Consider the following 20,728-nt stretch of genomic DNA (forward strand, 5'->3'; position numbering starts at 1 on the left):
TCTGACCTTCTATTCTATGCTGCCCCCTCTATCTGACCTTCTATTCTATGCTGCCCCCTCTATCTGACCTTCTATTCTATGCTGCCCCCTCTATCTGACCTTCTATTCTATGCTGCCCCTCTATCTGACCTTCTATTCTATGCTGCCCCCTCAATCTGACCTTCTATTCTATACTGCCCCTCTATCTGACCTTCTATTCTATGCTGCCCCCTCTATCTGACCTTCTATTCTATGCTGCCCCCTCAATCTGACCTTCTATTCTATACTGCCCCTCTATCTGACCTTCTATTCTATGCTGCCCCCTCTATCTGACCTTCTATTCTATACTGCCCCTCTATCTGACCTTCTATTCTATGCTGCCCCCTCTATCTGACCTTCTATTCTATGCTGCCCCCTCTATCTGACCTTCTATTCTATGCTGCCCCCTCTATCTGACCTTCTATTCTATGCTGCCCCTCTATCTGACCTTCTATTCTATGCTGCCCCCTCAATCTGACCTTCTATTCTATACTGCCCCTCTATCTGACCTTCTATTCTATGCTGCCCCCTCTATCTGACCTTCTATTCTATGCTGCCCCCTCAATCTGACCTTCTATTCTATGCTGCCCCTCTATCTGACCTTCTATTCTATGCTGCCCCCTCTATCTGACCTTCTATTCTATACTGCCCCCTCTATCTGACCTTCTATTCTATACTGCCCCTCTAACTGACCTTCTATTCTATACTGCCCCTCTAACTGACCTTCTATTCTATACTGCCCCTCTATCTGACCTTCTATTCTATGCTGCCCCCTCAATCTGACCTTCTATTCTATGCTGCCCCCTCTATCTGACCTTCTATTCTATGCTGCCCCCTCAATCTGACCTTCTATTCTATACTGCCCCTCTATCTGACCTTCTATTCTATGCTGCCCCCTCTATCTGACCTTCTATTCTATACTGCCCCTCTATCTGACCTTCTATTCTATGCTGCCCCCTCTATCTGACCTTCTATTCTATGCTGCCCCCTCTATCTGACCTTCTATTCTATACTGCCCCCTCTATCTGACCTTCTATTCTATGCTGCCCCCTCTATCTGACCTTCTATTCTATGCTGCCCCCTCTATCTGACCTTCTATTCTATACTGCCCCCTCTATCTGACCTTCTATTCTATGCTGCCCCCTCTATCTGACCTTCTATTCTATGCTGCCCCCTCTATCTGAGCTTCTATTCTATGCTGCCCCTCTATCTGACCTTCTATTCTATGCTGCCCCCTCTATCTGATCTTCTATTCTATGCTGCCCCCTCAATCTGACCTTCTATTCTATACTGCCCCTCTATCTGACCTTCTATTCTATGCTGCCCCCTCTATCTGACCTTCTATTCTATACTGCCCCCTCTATCTGACCTTCTATTCTATACTGCCCCTCTAACTGACCTTCTATTCTATACTGCCCCTCTAACTGACCTTCTATTCTATACTGCCCCTCTAACTGACCTTCTATTCTATGCTGCCCCCTCTATCTGACCTTCTATTCTATGCTGCCCCCTCTATTTGACCTTCTATTCTATGCTGCCCCCTCTATCTGACATTATACTCTATGCTGCCCCCTCTATCTGACCTTCTATTCTATGCTGCCCCCTCTATCTGACCTTCTATTCTATGCTGCCCCCTCAATCTGACCTTCTATTCTATACTGCCCCTCTATCTGACCTTCTATTCTATACTGCCCCTCTATCTGACCTTCTATTCTATGCTGCCCCCTCTATCTGACCTTCTATTCTATACTGCCCCTCTAACTGACCTTCTATTCTATGCTGCCCCTCTATCTGACCTTCTATTCTATACTGCCCCTCTAACTGACCTTCTATTCTATGCTGCCCCCTCTATCTGACCTTCTATTCTATGCTGCCCCCTCTATCTGACCTTCTATTCTATGCTGCCCCCTCTATCTGACCGTCTATTCTATGCTGCCCCCTCTATCTGACCTTCTATTCTATGCTGCCCCCTCTATCTGACCGTCTATTCTATGCTGCCCCCTCTATCTGACCTTCTATTCTATGCTGCCCCCTCAATCTGACCTTCTATTCTATGCTGCCCCCTCTATCTGACCTTCTATTCTATACTGCCCCTCTATCTGACCTTCTATTCTATGCTGCCCCCTCTATCTGACCTTCTATTCTATACTGCCCCTCTAACTGACCTTCTATTCTATGCTGCCCCCTCTATCTGACCTTCTATTCTATGCTGCCCCCTCTATCTGACCTTCTATTCTATGCTGCCCCTCTAACTGACCTTCTATTCTATGCTGCCCCTCTATCTGACCTTCTATTCTATGCTGCCCCCTCTATCTGACCTTCTATTCTATGCTGCCCCCTCTATCTGACCTTCTATTCTATACTGCCCCTCTATCTGACCTTCTATTCTATGCTGCCCCCTGTATCTGACCTTCTATTCTATGCTGCCCCCTCTATCTAACCTTCTATTCTATACTGCCCCCTCTATCTGACCTTCTATTCTATGCTGCCCCCTCAATCTGACCTTCTATTCTATACTGCCCCTCTATCTGACCTTCTATTCTATGCTGCCCCCTCAATCTGACCTTCTATTCTATGCTGCCCCCTCTATCTGACCTTCTATTCTATACTGCCCCTCTATCTGACCTTCTATTCTATGCTGCCCCCTCTATCTGACCTTCTATTCTATGCTGCCCCTCTATCTGACCTTCTATTCTATACTGCCCCTCTATCTTACCTTCTATTCTATACTGCCCCTCTATCTGACCTTCTATTCTATACTGCCCCCTCTATCTGACCTTCTATTCTATGCTTCCCCCTCTATCTGACCTTCTACTCTATGCTGCCCCCTCTATCTGACCTTCTATTCTATACTGCCCCTCTAACTGACCTTCTATTCTATACTGCCCCTCTATCTGACCTTCTATTCTATGCTGCCCCCTCTATCTGACCTTCTATTCTATACTGCCCCCTCTATCTGACCTTCTATTCTATGCTGCCCCCTCTATCTGACATTATACTCTATACTTCCCCCTCTATCTGACCTTCTATTCTATGCTGCCCCCTCTATCTGACCTTCTATTCTATGCTGCCCCCTCTATCTGACCTTCTATTCTATACTGCCCCTCTATCTGACCTTCTATTCTATACTGCCCCCTCTATCTGACCTTCTATTCTATACTGCCCCCTCTATCTGACATTATACTCTATACTTCCCCCTCTATCTGACCTTCTATTCTATCCTGCCCTTTATCTAACCATCTGCTCTATCCTGCTTATTCTGTGATATATTTTTGAAATTCAGATCAAAAGTGGAATCTCAGCCCCAGAGACTGAGTGTAAACGGGAAATGTTGATGATTGGTTCGCAGAGAATTTTACGCCCAGTGGATCAGGTAATACTCCTAGTTTAGCTTATGGTATTCTGGTATATAAAGTATTATTATTAATGTTAATATTTGTGTGGGTATTTATTGGAAACAAGGTTTTTCTGGCTCTATACAAATTCACATTCCTACTGACTGGGATTTGGCTGAGGGAATATTCCTACTGACTGAGATTTTGCTGAGGGAATATTCCTATTGACTGGGATTTGGCTGAGGGAATATTCCTTTTGACTGAGATTTGGCTGAGGGAATATTCCTATTGACTGGGATTTGACTGAGGGAATATTCCTACTGACTGAGATTTGGCTGAGGGAATATTCCTTTTGACTGGGATTTGACTGAGGGAATATTCCTACTGACTGGGATTTGGATGAGGGAATATTCCTACTGACTGGGATTTGGATGAGATAATATTCCTACTGACTGAGATTTGGTTGAGGGAATATTCCTACTGACTGAGATTTCGTTGAGGGAATATTCCTATTAAATGGGATTTGACCGAGGGAATATTCCTACTGACTGGGATTTGGATGAGGGAATATTCCTACTGACTGAGATTTGGCTGAGGGAATATTCCTACTGACTGGGATTTGGCTGAGGGAATATTCCTACTGACTGAGATTTGGCTGAGGGAATATTCCTACTGACTGGGATTTGGCTGAGGGAATATTCCTACTGACTGAGATTTGACCGAGGGAATATTCCTACTGACTGGGATTTGGCTGAGGGAATATTCCTACTGATTGGGATTTGGATGAGGGAATATTCCTACTGACTGGGATTTGACCAAGGGAATATTCCTACTGGCTGGGATTTGACTGAGGGAATATTCCTACTGACTGGGATTTGGCTGAGGGAATATTCCTACTGACTGAGATTTGACCGAGGGAATATTCCTACTGACTGGGATTTGGCTGAGGGAATATTCCTACTGACTGGGATTTTGATGAGGTAATATTCCTACTGACTGGGATTTGGATGAGGGAATATTCCTACTGACTGGGATTTGACCAAGGAAATATTCCTACTGACTGGGATTTGGCTGAGTGAATAATCCTACTGACTGGGATTTGACAGAGGGAATATTCCTACTGACTGGGATTTGACTGAGGGAATATTCCTACTGACTGAGATTTGACCGAGGGAATATTCCTACTGACTGGGATTTGGCCGGGGGAATATTCCTACTGACTTGGATTTGACTGAGGGAATATTCCTACTGACTTGGATTTGACTGATGGAATATTCCTACTGACTGGCATTTGGATGAGGGAATATTCCTACTGACTGGCATTTGGATGAGGGAATATTCCTACTGACTGGCATTTGGATGAGGGAATATTCCTACTGAGTGGGATTTGACCAAGGGAATATTCCTACTGACTGGGATTTGGCTGATGGAATATTCCTACTAACTGGCATTTGGATGAGGGAATATTCCTACTGACTGACTGGCATTTGGATGAGGGAATATTCCTACTGAGTGGGATTTGACCAAGGGAATATTCCTACTGACTGGAATTTGGCTGAGGGAATATTCCTACTGACTGGGATTTGACCAAGGGAATATTCCTACTGACTGGGATTTGACTGAGGGAATATCCCTACTGACTGAGATTTGGCCGAGGGAATATCCCTACTGACTGAGATTTGGATGAGGGAATATTCCTACTGACTGGGATTTGGCCGGGGGAATATTCCTACTGACTTGGATTTGACTGAGGGAATATTCCTACTGACTTGGATTTGACTGTGGGAATATTCCTACTGACTGGGATTTGGCTGATGGAATATTCCTACTGACTGGCATTTGGATGAGGGAATATTCCTACTGACTGGGATTTGGATGAGGGAATATTCCTACTGAGTGGGATTTGACCAAGGGAATATTCCTACTGACTGGGATTTGGCTGAGGGAATATTCCTACTGACTGGGATTTGACCAAGGGAATATTCCTACTGACTGGGATTTGACTGAGGGAATATCCCTACTGACTGAGATTTGTCCGAGGGAATATCCCTACTGACTGAGATTTGGATGAGGGAATATTCCTACTGACTGGGATTTGGCTGTGGGAATATTCCTACTGACTGGGATTTGGATGAGGGAATATTCCTACTGACTGGGATTTGGATGAAGGAATATTCCTACTGACTGGGATTTGGCTGAGGGAATATTCCTACTGACTGGGATTTGGATGAGGGAATATTCCTACTGACTGAGATTTGACCGAGGGAATATTCCTACTGACTGGGATTTGGCTGAGTGAATAATCCTACTGACTGGGATTTGACAGAGGGAATATTCCTACTGACTGGGATTTGACTGAGGGAATATTCCTACTGACTGAGATTTGGCTGAGGGAATATTCCTACTGACTGGGATTTGGATGAGGGAATATTCCTACTGACTGGGATTTGGCTGAGGGAATATTCCTACTGACTGGAATTCGGATGAGGGAATATTCCTACTGACTGAGATTTGACCGAGGGAATATTCCTACTGACTGGGATTTGGCTGAGGAAATATTCCTACTGACTGGGATTTTGATGAGGTAATATTCCTACTGACTGAGATTTGGATGAGGGAATATTCCTACTGACTGAGATTTGGCTGAGGGAATATTCCTACTGACTGGGATTTGGCTGAGGGAATATTCCTACTGACTGAGATTTGACCGAGGGAATATTCCTACTGACTGGGATTTGGCTGAGGGAATATTCCTACTGACTGGGATTTGGCTGAGGGAATATTCCTACTGACTGAGATTTGACCAAGGGAATATTCCTACTGACTGGGATTTGGATGAGGGAATATTCCTACTGACTGGGATTTGGATGAGGGAATATTCCTACTGACTGGGATTTGGCTGAGGGAATATTCCTACTGACTGGGATTTGGATGAGGGAATATTCCTACTGACTGGGATTTGACCAAGGGAATATTCCTACTGACTGGGATTTGACTGAGGGAATATTCCTACTGACTGGGATTTGGCTGAGGGAATATTCCTACTGACTGAGATTTGACCGAGGGAATATTCCTACTGACTGGGATTTGGCTGAGGGAATATTCCTACTGACTGGGATTTTGATGAGGTGATATTCCTACTGACTGGGATTTGGATGAAGGAATATTCCTACTGACTGGGATTTGACCAAGGAAATATTCCTACTGACTGGGATTTGGCTGAGGGAATAATCCTACTGACTGGGATTTGACCGAGGGAATATTCCTACTGACTGGGATTTGACTGAGGGAATATTCCTACTGACTGAGATTTGACCGAGGGAATATTCCTACTGACTGGGATTTGGCCAGGGGAATATTCCTACTGACTTGGATTTGACTTTGGGAATATTCCTACTGACTTGGATTTGGCTGATGGAATATTCCTACTGACTGGCATTTGGATGAGGGAATATTCCTACTGACTGGCATTTGGATGAGGGAATATTCCTACTGAGTGGGATTTGACCAAGGGAATATTCCTACTGACTGGGATTTGGCTGAGGGAATATTCCTACTGACTGGGATTTGACCAAGGGAATATTCCTACTGACTGGGATTTGACTGAGGGAATATCCCTTCTGACTGAGATTTGGCCAAGGGAATATCCCTACTGACTGGGATTTGGCTGAGGGAATATTCCTACTGACTGGGATTTGACCAAGGGAATATTCCTACTGACTGGGATTTGACTGAGGGAATATCCCTTCTGACTGAGATTTGGCCGAGGGAATATCCCTACTGACTGAGATTTGGATGAGGGAATATTCCTACTGACTGGGATTTGGCTGTGGGAATATTCCTACTGACTGGGATTTGGATGAGGGAATATTCCTACTGTCTGGGATTTGGATGAGGGAATATTCCTACTGACTGGGATTTGGCTGAGGGAATATTCCTACTGACTGGGATTTGGATGAGGGAATATTCCTACTGACTGAGATTTGACCGAGGGAATATTCCTACTGACTGGGATTTGGCTGAGGAAATATTCCTACTGACTGGGATTTTGATGAGGTAATATTCCTACTGACTGAGATTTGGATGCGGGAATATTCCTACTGACTGGGATTTGGCTGAGGGGATATTCCTACTGACTGGGATTGGAAGAATATTCCTACTGACTGGGATTTGGCTGAGGGAATATTCCTACTGACTGGGATTTGGCTGAGGGAATATTCCTACTGACTGAGATTTGGATGCGGGAATATTCCTACTGACTGGGATTTGGCTGAGGGAATATTCCTACTGACTGGGATTTGGCTGGGGGAATATTCCTACTGACTGGTATTTGGCTGAGTGAATATTCATTTTGACTGGGATTTGACTGAGGGAATATTCCTACTGACTGGGATTTGGCCGAGGGAATATTCCTACTGACTGGGATTTTGATGAGGTAATATTCCTACTGACTGGGATTTGGATGAGGGAATATTCCTACTGACTGGGATTTGACCAAGGGAATATTCCTACTGACTGGGATTTGGCTGAGGGAATAATCCTACTGACTGGGATTTGACCGAGGGAATATTCCTACTGACTGGGATTTGACTGAGGGAATATTCCTACTGACTGAGATTTGACCGAGGGAATACTCCTACTGACTGTGATTTGGCCGGGGGAATATTCCTACTGACTGGGATTTTGATGAGGGAATATTCCTACTGACTGGGATTTGACTGTGGGAATATTCCTACTGACTGGGATTTGGCTGAGGGAATATTCCTACTGACTGGCATTTGGATGAGGGAATATTCCTACTGACTGGCATTTGGATGAGGGAATATTCCTACTGACTGGGATTTGACCAAGGGAATATTCCTACTGACTGGGATTTTTTAATGAGGGAATATTCCTACTGACTGGGATTTGACCGAGGATATATTCCTACTGACTGGGATTTGACTGAGGGAATATCCCTACTGACTGCGATTTGGCCGAGGCAATATTCCTACTGACTGAGATTTGGATGAGTGAATATTCCTACTGACTGTAATTTGGCTGAGGGAATATTCCTACTGACTGGGATTTGACCGAGGGCATATTCCTACTGACTGGGATTTGGCTGAGGGAATATTCCTACTGACTGGGATTTGGATGAGGGAATATTCCTACTGACTGGGGTTTGGATGAGGGAATATTCCTACTGACTGGGATTTGGATGAGGGAATATTCCTACTGACTGGGATTTGACCGCGGAAATATTCCTACTGACTGGGATTTGACTGAGGGAATATCCCTACTGACTGCGATTTGGCCGAGGCAATATTCCTACTGACTGAGATTTGGATGAGGGAATATTCCTACTGACTGGGATTTGACCGAGGGAATATTCCTACTGACTGGGATTTGGCTGAGGGAATATTCCTACTGACTGGGATTTGGATGAGGGAATATTCCTACTGACTGGGATTTGGCCAAGGGAATATTCCTACTGACTGGGATTTGGATGAGGGAATATTCCTACTGACTGGGATTTGGATGAGGGAATATTCCTACTGAATGAGATTTGGATAAGGGAATATTCCTACGGACTGTGAATTTTTGTCCGAGGGAATATTCCTACTGACTGGGATTTGACCGAGGAAATATTCCTACTGACCGGGATTTGACTGAGGGAATATCCCTACTGACTGCGATTTGGCCGAGGCAATATTCCTACTGACTGAGATTTGGATGAGGGAATATTCCTACTGACTGCGATTTGGCTGAGGGAATATTCCTACTGACTGGGATTTGACCGAGGGAATATTCCTACTGACTGGGATTTGGCTGAGGGAATATTCCTACTGACTGGGATTTGGATGAGGGAATATTCCTACTTACTGGGATTTGACCGAGGGAATATTCCTACTGACTGGGATTTGGCCGAGGGAATATTCCTACTGACTGGGATTTGGCTGAGGGAATATTCCTACTGACTGGGATTTGGATGAGGGAATATTCCTACTGACTGGGATTTGGCCGAGGGAATATTCCTACTGACTGGGATTCGGATGAGGCAATATTCCTACTGCCTGGGATTTGGATGAGGGAATATTCCTACTGACTGGGATTTGACAGAGGGAATATTCCTACCGACTGGGATTTGACCGAGGGAATATTCCTACTGACTGTGTGCTTTACAATCATGGTGTTTAAGCACACTCCCAGAATGCTTTGTTTGAAAGAAGAGATGTTATTGGATGTTGTCAGTTTTACAGGTGAAGAGTAACCATGAAAATTTCAAGTCACAGGATGGCATACGTTACAATGGCAGGGGACTGGAGGGTGTCTTATTATGTGTAGAGCTATGATACACTTTCCTTTCCTTGCAGTGTTACTCCGTTCAGCCGCAGTTTGATCTCCATGTCAATAATCTTTGGGCTGACAGACACCGAGCGCTGAAACGCTTTCAGCAGGCGGCGCGCAAGGTGAGATGCACCTACTTTAGAAATCCTGTACTGTAAGTACACGTTCATAAAGTGAGGCAATGTGTTAGCAGTCCACTCACTAATAGCCCATCTCCTTTTTGCAGGTTCTGTTACGCTGCCGAATAATTCGCAAATTGTTTTTATTGAAGAAATTTATTGTAAATGTGAAAGAGAAAGAAGATGAAATTTCTGGTAAGTGAGTTCCCGAGTGGAGTGTGTCTTTATCACAAATTATTACAGGGCTAGTTTACAATATGTCGCTGAGATTGTGGGACTTACTGGTGTATCTCACACTGTAATAATATACATTATTATAACGCTGGATTGTGGACACCGGGCCCGTTCTGACTGGTCTCCAAACATCCTCTATCACGTGTTTCTATTTCAAACTACCTGGGGCTCTGCTGATCCCACACAGTGACCGTCACTGATGGTTATATGACATGGGCAGATTACTGAGGTAAATCCATGAAATATTGTCTAGTAATTCTCACATCACTTACCTACTTTAGGTACAGCAATTAATTCCCAGTAAAGTCACGTGTTATATACAGTTTGTAGATTTCCTTTATATAAGTTTATTTTCCTAATGCTGTAAAATGGTGTGTCTGTCGCACTGTGGGGGGTGCACTGCTTTGCCTTGCGTACAATCATGGAAGTCAGTTTGCATAGCAAAGGCCAAAATATTTCTATAATGACAAGTTTCATAATCACGTAACCATTTTACACATGCAAGTCAGAATTCTGAATAACAAACACATATAGGGTTAAGGGGGTCATAGAATGTACACTTGGGCAAAGCCCTAGAAACTCCCCTGCTTACCCCCCCAGCCAGTAGACGTGTTACCCAGAGCAGTTGCAGATTCCTGAAATGCCAGGTTTGCGTTAAGAGTAATTATGGTTGTGTGATATTAATGGGAGCTATAGATTTCATGTGGTCAGAGAGTGAGTAAGTCGCCAGGACTGACACACATTGCGAAGCCTGGATAATACTGCATTATATTAGGATATACCTGGCGAGAGTTTACTGGTACACATAGAGCATCCGATGGCGTGGCCTTGTACCCTATAGTCACTGACTGTATCTCACCGACCACTATAGTCACTATAAAGCAGCGTGGTCTGTATCTCACCGACCACTATAGTCACTATAAAGCAGCGTGGTCTGTATCTCACCGACCACTATAGTCACTATAAAGCAGCGTGGTCTGTATCTCACCGACCACTATAGTCACTATAAATCAGCATGGTCTGTATCTCACCGACCACTATAGTCACTATAAAGCAGCGTGGTCTGTATCTCACCGACCACTATAGTCACTATAAAGCAGCGTGGTCTGTATCTCACCGACCACTATAGTCACTATGAATCAGCGTGGTCTGTCTCTCACCGACCACTATAGTCACTATAAAGCAGCGTGGTCTGTATCTCACCGACCACTATAGTCACTATAAAGCAGCGTGGTCTGTATCTCACCGACCACTATAGTCACTATAAAGCAGCGTGGTCTGTATCTCACCGACCACTATAGTCACTATAAAGCAGCGTGGTCTGTATCTCACCGACCACTATAGTCACTATAAATCAGCATGGTCTGTATCTCACCGACCACTATAGTCACTATAAAGCAGCGTGGTCTGTATCTCACCGACCACTATAGTCACTATAAAGCAGCGTGGTCTGTATCTCACCGACCACTATAGTCACTATGAATCAGCGTGGTCTGTCTCTCACCGACCACTATAGTCACTATAAAGCAGCGTGGTCTGTATCTCACCGACCACTATAGTCACTATAAAGCAGCGTGGTCTGTATCTCACCGACCACTATAGTCACTATAAAGCAGCGTGGTCTGTATCTCACCGACCACTATAGTCACTATAAAGCAGCGTGGTCTGTATCTCACCGACCACTATAGTCACTATGAATCAGCGTGGTCTGTCTCTCACCGACCACTATAGTCACTGACAGCAGCGTGGTCTGTCTCTCACCGACCACTATAGTCACTATAAAGCAGCGTGGTCTGTCTCTCACCTACCACTATAGTCACTAGAAAGCAGCGTGGTCTGTATCTCACCGACCACTATAGTCACTATAAAGCAGCGTGGTCTGTATCTCACCGACCACTATAGTCACTATAAAGCAGCGTGGTCTGTCTCTCACCGACCACTATAGTCACTATAAAGCAGCGTGGTCTGTATCTCACCGACCACTATAGTCACTATAAAGCAGCGTGGTCTGTCTCTCACCGACCACTATAGTCACTATAAAGCAGCGTGGTCTGTCTCTCACCCACCACTATAGTCACTATAAAGCAGCGTGGTCTGTATCTCACCGACCACTATAGTCACTGACAGCAGCGTGGTCTGTCTCTCACCGACCACTATAGTCACTATAAAGCAGCGTGGTCTGTCTCTCACCGACCACTATAGTCACTATGAATCAGCGTGGTCTGTCTCTCACCGACCACTATAGTCACTATAAATCAGCGTGGTCTGTCTCTCACCGACCACTATAGTCACTATAAAGCAGCATGGTCTGTCTCTCACCGACCACTATAGTCACTATGAATCAGCGTGGTCTGTCTCTCACCGACCACTATAGTCACTATAAAGCAGCATGGTCTGTCTCTCACCGACCACTATAGTCACTATAAAGCAGCGTGATCTGTCTCTCACCGACCACTATAGTCACTGACAGCAGCGTGGTCTGTCTCTCACCGACCACTATAGTCACTATAAAGCAGCATGGTCTGTCTCTCACCGACCACTATAGTCACTATAAAGCAGCGTGGTCTGTCTCTCACCGACCACTATAGTCACTGACAGCAGCGTGGTCTGTCTCTCACCGACCACTATAGTCACTATAAAGCAGCATGGTCTGTCTCTCACCGACCACTATAGTCACTATAAAGCAGCATGGTCTGTCTCTCACCGACCACTATAGTCACTGACAGCAGCATGGTCTGTCTCTCACCGACCACTATAGTCACTATAAAGCAGTGTGGTTTGTATCTCACCGACCACTATAGTCACTATAAAGCAGCGTGGTCTGTATCTCACCGACCACTATAGTCACTGACAGCAGCGTGGTCTGTATCTCACCTACCACTATAGTCACTATAAAGCAGCGTGGTCTGTATCTCACCGACCACTATAGTCACTGACAGCAGCGTGGTCTGTATCTCACCGACCACTATAGTCACTATAAAGCAGCGTGGTCTGTATCTCACCGACCACTATAGTCACTATAAATCAGCGTGGTCTGTCTCTCACCGACCACTATAGTCACTATAAATCAGCGTGGTCTGTCTCTCACCGACCACTATAGTCACTATAAATCAGCGTGGTCTGTATCTCACCGACCACTATAGTCACTAGAAAGCAGCGTGGTCTGTCTCTCACCGACCACTATAGTCACTATAAATCAGCGTGGTCTGTATCTCACCGACCACTATAGTCACTAGAAAGCAGCGTGGTCTGTCTCTCACCGACCACTATAGTCACTATAAAGCAGCGTGGTCTGTCTTTTACCGACCACGATAGTCACTATAAATCAGCGTGGTCTGTATCTCACCGACCACTATAGTCACTATAAAGCAGCGTGGTCTGTATCTCACCGACCACTATAGTCACTAGAAAGCAGCGTGGTCTGTCTCTCACCGACCACTATAGTCACTATAAATCAGCGTTGTCTGTATCTCACCGACCACTATAGTCACTATAAAGCAGCGTGGTCTGTCTCTCACCGACCACTATAGTCACTATAAAGCAGCGTGGTCTGTCTTTCACCGACCACTATAGTCACTAGAAAGCAGCGTGGTCTGTCTTTCACCGACCACTATAGTCACTGACAGCAGCGTGGTCTGTCTCTCACCGACCACTATAGTCACTATAAAGCAGCGTGGTTTGTATCTCACCGACCACTATAGTCACTGACAGCAGCGTGGTCTGTCTCTCACCGACCACTATAGTCACTATAAAGCAGCGTGGTTTAAATCTCACGACCACTATAGTCACTGACAGCAGCGTGGTCTGTCTCTCACCGACCACTATAGTCACTATAAAGCAGCGTGGTCTGTCTCTCACCGACCACTATAGTCACTATAAAGCAGCGTGGTTTGTATCTCACCGACCACTATAGTCACTGACAGCAGCGTGGTCTGTATCTCACCGACCACTATAGTCACTATAAAGCAGCGTGGTCTGTATCTCACCGACCACTATAGTCACTATAAAGCAGCGTGGTCTGTATCTCACCGACCACTATAGTCACTATAAAGCAGCGTGGTCTGTATCTCACCGACCACTATAGTCACTATAAATCAGCGTGGTCTGTCTCTCACGACCACTATAGTCACTATAAATCAACGTGGTCTGTATCTCACCGACCACTATAGTCACTAGAAAGCAGCGTGGTCTGTATCTCACCGACCACTATAGTCACTATAAATCAGCGTGGTCTGTCTCTCACCGACCACTATAGTCACTATAAATCAGCGTGGTCTGTATCTCACCGACCACTATAGTCACTAAAAAGCAGCGTGGTCTGTCTCTCACCGACCACTATAGTCACTGACAGCAGTGTGGTCTGTATCTCACCGACCACTATATTTACTATAAATCAGCGTGGTCTGTATCTCACCGACCACTATAGTTACTATAAAGCAGCGTGGTCTGTATCTCACCGACCACTATAGTCACTATAAAGCAGCGTGGTCTGTCTCTCACCGACCACTATAGTCACTATAAAGCAGCGTGGTCTGTATCTCACCGACCACTATAGTCACTATAAAGCAGCGTGGTCTGTCTCTCACCGACCACTATAGTCACTATAAAGCAGCGTGGTCTGTCTCTCACCCACCACTATAGTCACTATAAAGCAGCGTGGTCTGTATCTCACCGACCACTATAGTCACTGACAGCAGCGTGGTCTGTCTCTCACCGACCACTATAGTCACTATAAAGCAGCGTGGTCTGTCTCTCACCGACCACTATAGTCACTATGAATCAGCGTGGTCTGTCTCTCACCGACCACTATAGTCACTATGAATCAGCGTGGTCTGTCTCTCACCGACCACTATAGTCACTGACAGCAGCGTGGTCTGTCTCTCACCGACCACTATAGTCACTATAAATCAGCGTGGTCTGTCTCTCACCGACCACTATAGTCACTATAAAGCAGCATGGTCTGTCTCTCACCGACCACTATAGTCACTATGAATCAGCGTGGTCTGTCTCTCACCGACCACTATAGTCACTATAAAGCAGCATGGTCTGTCTCTCACCGACCACTATAGTCACTATAAAGCAGCGTGGTCTGTCTCTCACCGACCACTATAGTCACTGACAGCAGCGTGGTCTGTCTCTCACCGACCACTATAGTCACTATAAAGCAGCATGGTCTGTCTCTCACCGACCACTATAGTCACTATAAAGCAGCGTGGTCTGTCTCTCACCGACCACTATAGTCACTGACAGCAGCATGGTCTGTCTCTCACCGACCACTATAGTCACTATAAAGCAGTGTGGTTTGTATCTCACCGACCACTATAGTCACTATAAAGCAGCGTGGTCTGTATCTCACCGACCACTATAGTCACTGACAGCAGCGTGGTCTGTATCTCACCTACCACTATAGTCACTATAAAGCAGCGTGGTCTGTATCTCACCGACCACTATAGTCACTGACAGCAGCGTGGTCTGTATCTCACCGACCACTATAGTCACTATAAAGCAGCGTGGTCTGTATCTCACCGACCACTATAGTCACTATAAATCAGCGTGGTCTGTCTCTCACCGACCACTATAGTCACTATAAATCAGCGTGGTCTGTCTCTCACCGACCACTGTAGTCACTATAAATCAGCGTGGTCTGTATCTCACCGACCACTATAGTCACTAGAAAGCAGCGTGGTCTGTCTCTCACCGACCACTATAGTCACTATAAATCAGCGTGGTCTGTATCTCACCGACCACTATAGTCACTAGAAAGCAGCGTGGTCTGTCTCTCACCGACCACTATAGTCACTATAAAGCAGCGTGGTCTGTCTTTTACCGACCACGATAGTCACTATAAATCAGCGTGGTCTGTATCTCACCGACCACTATAGTCACTATAAAGCAGCGTGGTCTGTATCTCACCGACCACTATAGTCACTATAAAGCAGCGTGGTCTGTCTTTCACCGACCACTATAGTCACTAGAAAACAGCGTGGTCTGTCTTTCACCGACCACTATAGTCACTGACAGCAGCGTGGTCTGTCTCTCACCGACCACTATAGTCACTATAAAGCAGCGTGGTCTGTCTCTCACCGACCACTATAGTCACTATAAAGCAGCGTGGTTTGTATCTCACCGACCACTATAGTCACTGACAGCAGCGTGGTCTGTCTCTCACCGACCACTATAGTCACTATAAAGCAGCGTGGTTTGTATCTCACGACCACTATAGTCACTGACAGCAGCGTGGTCTGTCTCTCACCGACCACTATAGTCACTATAAAGCAGCGTGGTCTGTCTCTCACCGACCACTATAGTCACTATAAAGCAGCGTGGTTTGTATCTCACCGACCACTATAGTCACTGACAGCAGCGTGGTCTGTATCTCACCGACCACTATAGTCACTATAAAGCAGCGTGGTCTGTATCTCACCGACCACTATAGTCACTATAAAGCAGCGTGGTCTGAATCTCACCGACCACTATAGTCACTATAAAGCAGCGTGGTCTGTATCTCACCGACCACTATAGTCACTATAAATCAGCGTGGTCTGTCTCTCACGACCACTATAGTCACTATAAATCAGCGTGGTCTGTATCTCACCGACCACTATAGTCACTAGAAAGCAGCGTGGTCTGTATCTCACCGACCACTATAGTCACTATAAATCAGCGTGGTCTGTCTCTCACCGACCACTATAGTCACTATAAATCAGCGTGGTCTGTATCTCACCGACCACTATAGTCACTAAAAAGCAGCGTGGTCTGTCTCTCACCGACCACTATAGTCACTAAAAAGCAGCGTGGTCTGTCTCTCACCGACCACTATAGTCACTGACAGCAGTGTGGTCTGTATCTCACCGACCACTATATTTACTATAAATCAGCGTGGTCTGTATCTCACCGACCACTATAGTCACTATAAAGCAGCGTGGTCTGTATCTCACCGACCACTATAGTCACTATAAAGCAGCATGGTCTGTCTCTCACCAACCACTATAGTCACTATAAATCAGCGTGGTCTGTATCTCACCGACCACTATAGTCACTATAAATCAGAGTGGTCTGTCTCTCACCGACCACTATAGTCACTATAAAGCAGCGTGGTCTGTCTTTCACCGACCACTATAGTCACTAGAAAGCAGCGTGGTCTGTCTTTCACCGACCACTATAGTCACTATAAATCAGCGTGGTCTGTATCTCACCGACCACTATAGTCACTATAAAGCAGTGTGGTCTGTATCTCACCGACCACTATAGTCACTATAAAGCAGCGTGGTCTGTCTCTCACCGACCACTATAGTCACTATAAATCAGCGTGGTCTGTATCTCACCGACCACTATAGTCACTATAAATCAGCTTGGTCTGTTTCTCATCGACCACTATAGTCACTATAAAGCAGCGTGGTCTGTCTTTCACCGACCACTATAGTCACTAGAAAGCAGCGTGGTCTGTCTTTCACCGACCACTATAGTCACTAGAAAGCAGCGTGGTCTGTCTCTCACCGACCACTATAGTCACTATAAAGCAGCGTGGTTTGTATCTCACCGACCACTATAGTCACTGACAGCAGCGTGGTCTGTCTCTCACCGACCACTATAGTCACTATAAAGCAGCGTGGTTTGTATCTCACCGACCACTATAGTCACTAGAAAGCAGCGTGGTCTGTCTCTCACCGACCACTATAGTCACTAGAAAGCAGCGTGGTTTGTCTCTCACCGACCACTATAGTCACTATAAAGCAGCGTGGTTTGTATCTCACCGACCACTATAGTCACTAGAAAGCAGCGTGGTCTGTCTCTCACCGACCACTATAGTCACTAGAAAGCAGCGTGGTCTGTCTCTCACCGACCACTATAGTCACTATAAAGCAGCGTGGTTTGTATCTCACCGACCACTATAGTCACTATAAAGCAGCGTGGTCTGTATCTCACCAACCACTATAGTCACTATAAAGCAGCGTGGTCTGTATCTCACCGACCACTATAGTCACTATAAAGCAGCGTGGTCTGTATCTCACCGACCACTATAGTCACTATAAATCAGCGTGGTCTGTCTCTCACGACCACTATAGTCACTATAAATCAGCGTGGTCTGTATCTCACCGACCACTATAGTCACTAGAAAGCAGCGTGGTCTGTATCTCACGACCACTATAGTCACTATAAATCAGCGTGGTCTGTCTCTCACCGACCACTATAGTCACTATAAATCAGCATGGTCTGTATCTCACCGACCACTATAGTCACTAAAATGCAGCGTGGTCTGTCTCTCACCGACCACTATAGTCACTAAAAAGCAGCGTGGTCTGTCTCTCACCGACCACTATAGTCACTGACAGCAGCGTGGTCTGTATCTCACCGACCACTATATTTACTATAAATCAGCGTGGTCTGTATCTCACCGACCACTATAGTCACTATAAAGCAGCGTGGTCTGTATCTCACCGACCACTATAGTCACTATAAAGCAGCGTGGTCTGTCTCTCACCGACCACTATAGTCACTATAAATCAGCGTGGTCTGTATCTCACCGACCACTATAGTCACTATAAATCAGCTTGGTCTGTCTCTCATCGACCACTATAGTCACTATAAAGCAGCGTGGTCTGTCTTTCACCGACCACTATAGTCACTAGAAAGCAGCGTGGTCTGTCTTTCACCGACCACTATAGTCACTAGAAAGCAGCGTGGTCTGTATCTCACCGACCACTATAGTCACTAGAAAGCAGCATGGTCTGTCTCTCACCGACCACTATAGTCACTATAAATCAGCGTGGTCTGTCTCTCACCGACCACTATAGTCACTGACAACAGCGTGGTCTGTATCTCACCGACCACTATAGTCACTATAAAGCAGCGTGGTTTGTATCTCACGACCACTATAGTCACTGACAGCAGCGTGGTCTGTCTCTCACCGACCACTATAGTCACTATAAAGCAGCGTGGTCTGTCTCTCACCGACCACTATAGTCACTATAAAGCAGCGTGGTTTGTATCTCACCGACCACTATAGTCACTGACAGCAGCGTGGTCTATATCTCACCGACCACTATAGTCACTATAAAGCAGCGTGGTCTGTATCTCACCGACCACTATAGTCACTAGAAAGCAGCGTGGTCTGTATCTCACCGACCACTATAGTCACTATAAATCAGCGTGGTCTGTATCTCACCGACCACTATAGTCACTATAAAGCAGCGTGGTCTGTCTCTCACCGACCACTATAGTCACTGACAGCAGCGTGGTCTGTATCTCACCGACCACTATAGTCACTATAAATCAGCGTGGTCTGTATCTCACCGACCACTATAGTCACTATAAAGCAGCATGGTCTGTCTCTCACCGACCACTATAGTCACTATAAATCAGCGTGGTCTGTCTCTCACCGACCACTATAGTCACTGACAACAGCGTGGTCTGTATCTCACCGACCACTATAGTCACTATAAATCAGCGTGGTCTGTATCTCACCGACCACTATAGTCACTATAAATCAGCGTGGTCTGTATCTCACCGACCACTATAGTCACTATAAAGCAGCGTGGTCTGTCTCTCACCGACCACTATAGTCACTGACAGCAGTGTGGTCTGTATCTCACCGACCACTATAGTCACTATAAATCAGCGTGGTCTGTATCTCACCGACCACTATAGTCACTATAAAGCAGCATGGTCTGTCTCTCACCGACCACTATAGTCACTATAAATCAGCGTGGTCTGTCTCTCACCGACCCTCTGACATGTCCACGGATTTCATTCTAAATTATGTGCGGATTACACTACATGACTTAACAGATAAATATTTACACAGCCTTATGCGAGCTCTGACAGCATTAGAAAGCGTATTAATAGGAAATAAAACAAAGTTCCATTTACAAGGAATCAATGTGACTCTATTTTTCCCTCAGAAGATGGTGTCCAGAATGGAGATGCTTTGCTGCTATCTAACAATCAGGTTTCACACTGCGAGTTTCCATATTATCCTGCAGAGCATGAGGTGAGTGCCGCAAACGTCCATAGTATCAGCTGAAGATCTATCACCTGTACTGTATGAGATCTATCACCTGTACTGTATGAGATCTATCACCTGTACTGTATGAGATCTATCACCTGTACTGTATGAGATATATTACCTGTACTGTATGAGATATATCACCTGTACTGTATGAGATCTATCACCTGTACTGTATGAGATATATCACCTGTACTGTATGAGATATATCACCTGTACTGTATGAGATCTATCACCTGTACTGTATGAGATCTATTACCTGTACTGTATGACATATATCACCTGTACAGTATAAGATATATTACCTGTACAGTATAAGATATATTACCTGTACTGTATGAGATCTATCACCTGTACTGTATGAGATCTATCACCTGTACTGTATGAGATCTATCACCTGTACTGTATGAGATCTATCACCTGTACTGTATGAGATATATAACCTGTACTGTATGAGATCTATCACCTGTACTGTATGAGATCTATCACCTGTACTGTATGAGATCTATCACCTGTACTGTATGAGATCTATCACCTGTACTGTATGAGATATATAACCTGTACTGTATGAGATCTATCACCTGTACTGTATGAGATCTATCACCTGTACTGTATGAGATATATAACCTGTACTGTATGAGATCTATCACCTGTACTGTATGAGATCTATCACCTGTACTGTATAA

At 45.3% G+C, this 20,728-nt stretch overlaps 1 protein-coding gene across 5 annotated transcripts in view; it reads left to right on the plus strand.

Annotated features, from left to right (window-relative positions):
- CFAP221 (cilia and flagella associated protein 221) overlaps positions 1-20,728 on the plus strand; it is a 128,165-nt gene that overhangs the window by 72,915 nt on the left and 34,522 nt on the right. For 4 of the 5 annotated variants that reach the window (XR_010085185.1, XM_063429150.1, XM_063429153.1 and 1 more), the window contains exons 13-16: positions 3,302-3,391; positions 9,710-9,805; positions 9,910-9,997; positions 19,939-20,027. Coding sequence is in view for 4 of the 5 variants with exons in the window: in XM_063429150.1 (XP_063285220.1) it covers positions 3,302-3,391; positions 9,710-9,805; positions 9,910-9,997; positions 19,939-20,027 (363 nt within the window). In the remaining variant the exon portion in view is untranslated. The remainder of the gene's footprint in view (positions 1-3,301; positions 3,392-9,709; positions 9,806-9,909; positions 9,998-19,938; positions 20,028-20,728) is intronic. The other variant, XM_063429152.1, reaches the window with a different exon arrangement.

The sequence above is a fragment of the Pelobates fuscus genome, chromosome 8 (assembly GCF_036172605.1).
Source record: "Pelobates fuscus isolate aPelFus1 chromosome 8, aPelFus1.pri, whole genome shotgun sequence".
Classification (NCBI taxonomy): domain Eukaryota; kingdom Metazoa; phylum Chordata; class Amphibia; order Anura; family Pelobatidae; genus Pelobates; species Pelobates fuscus.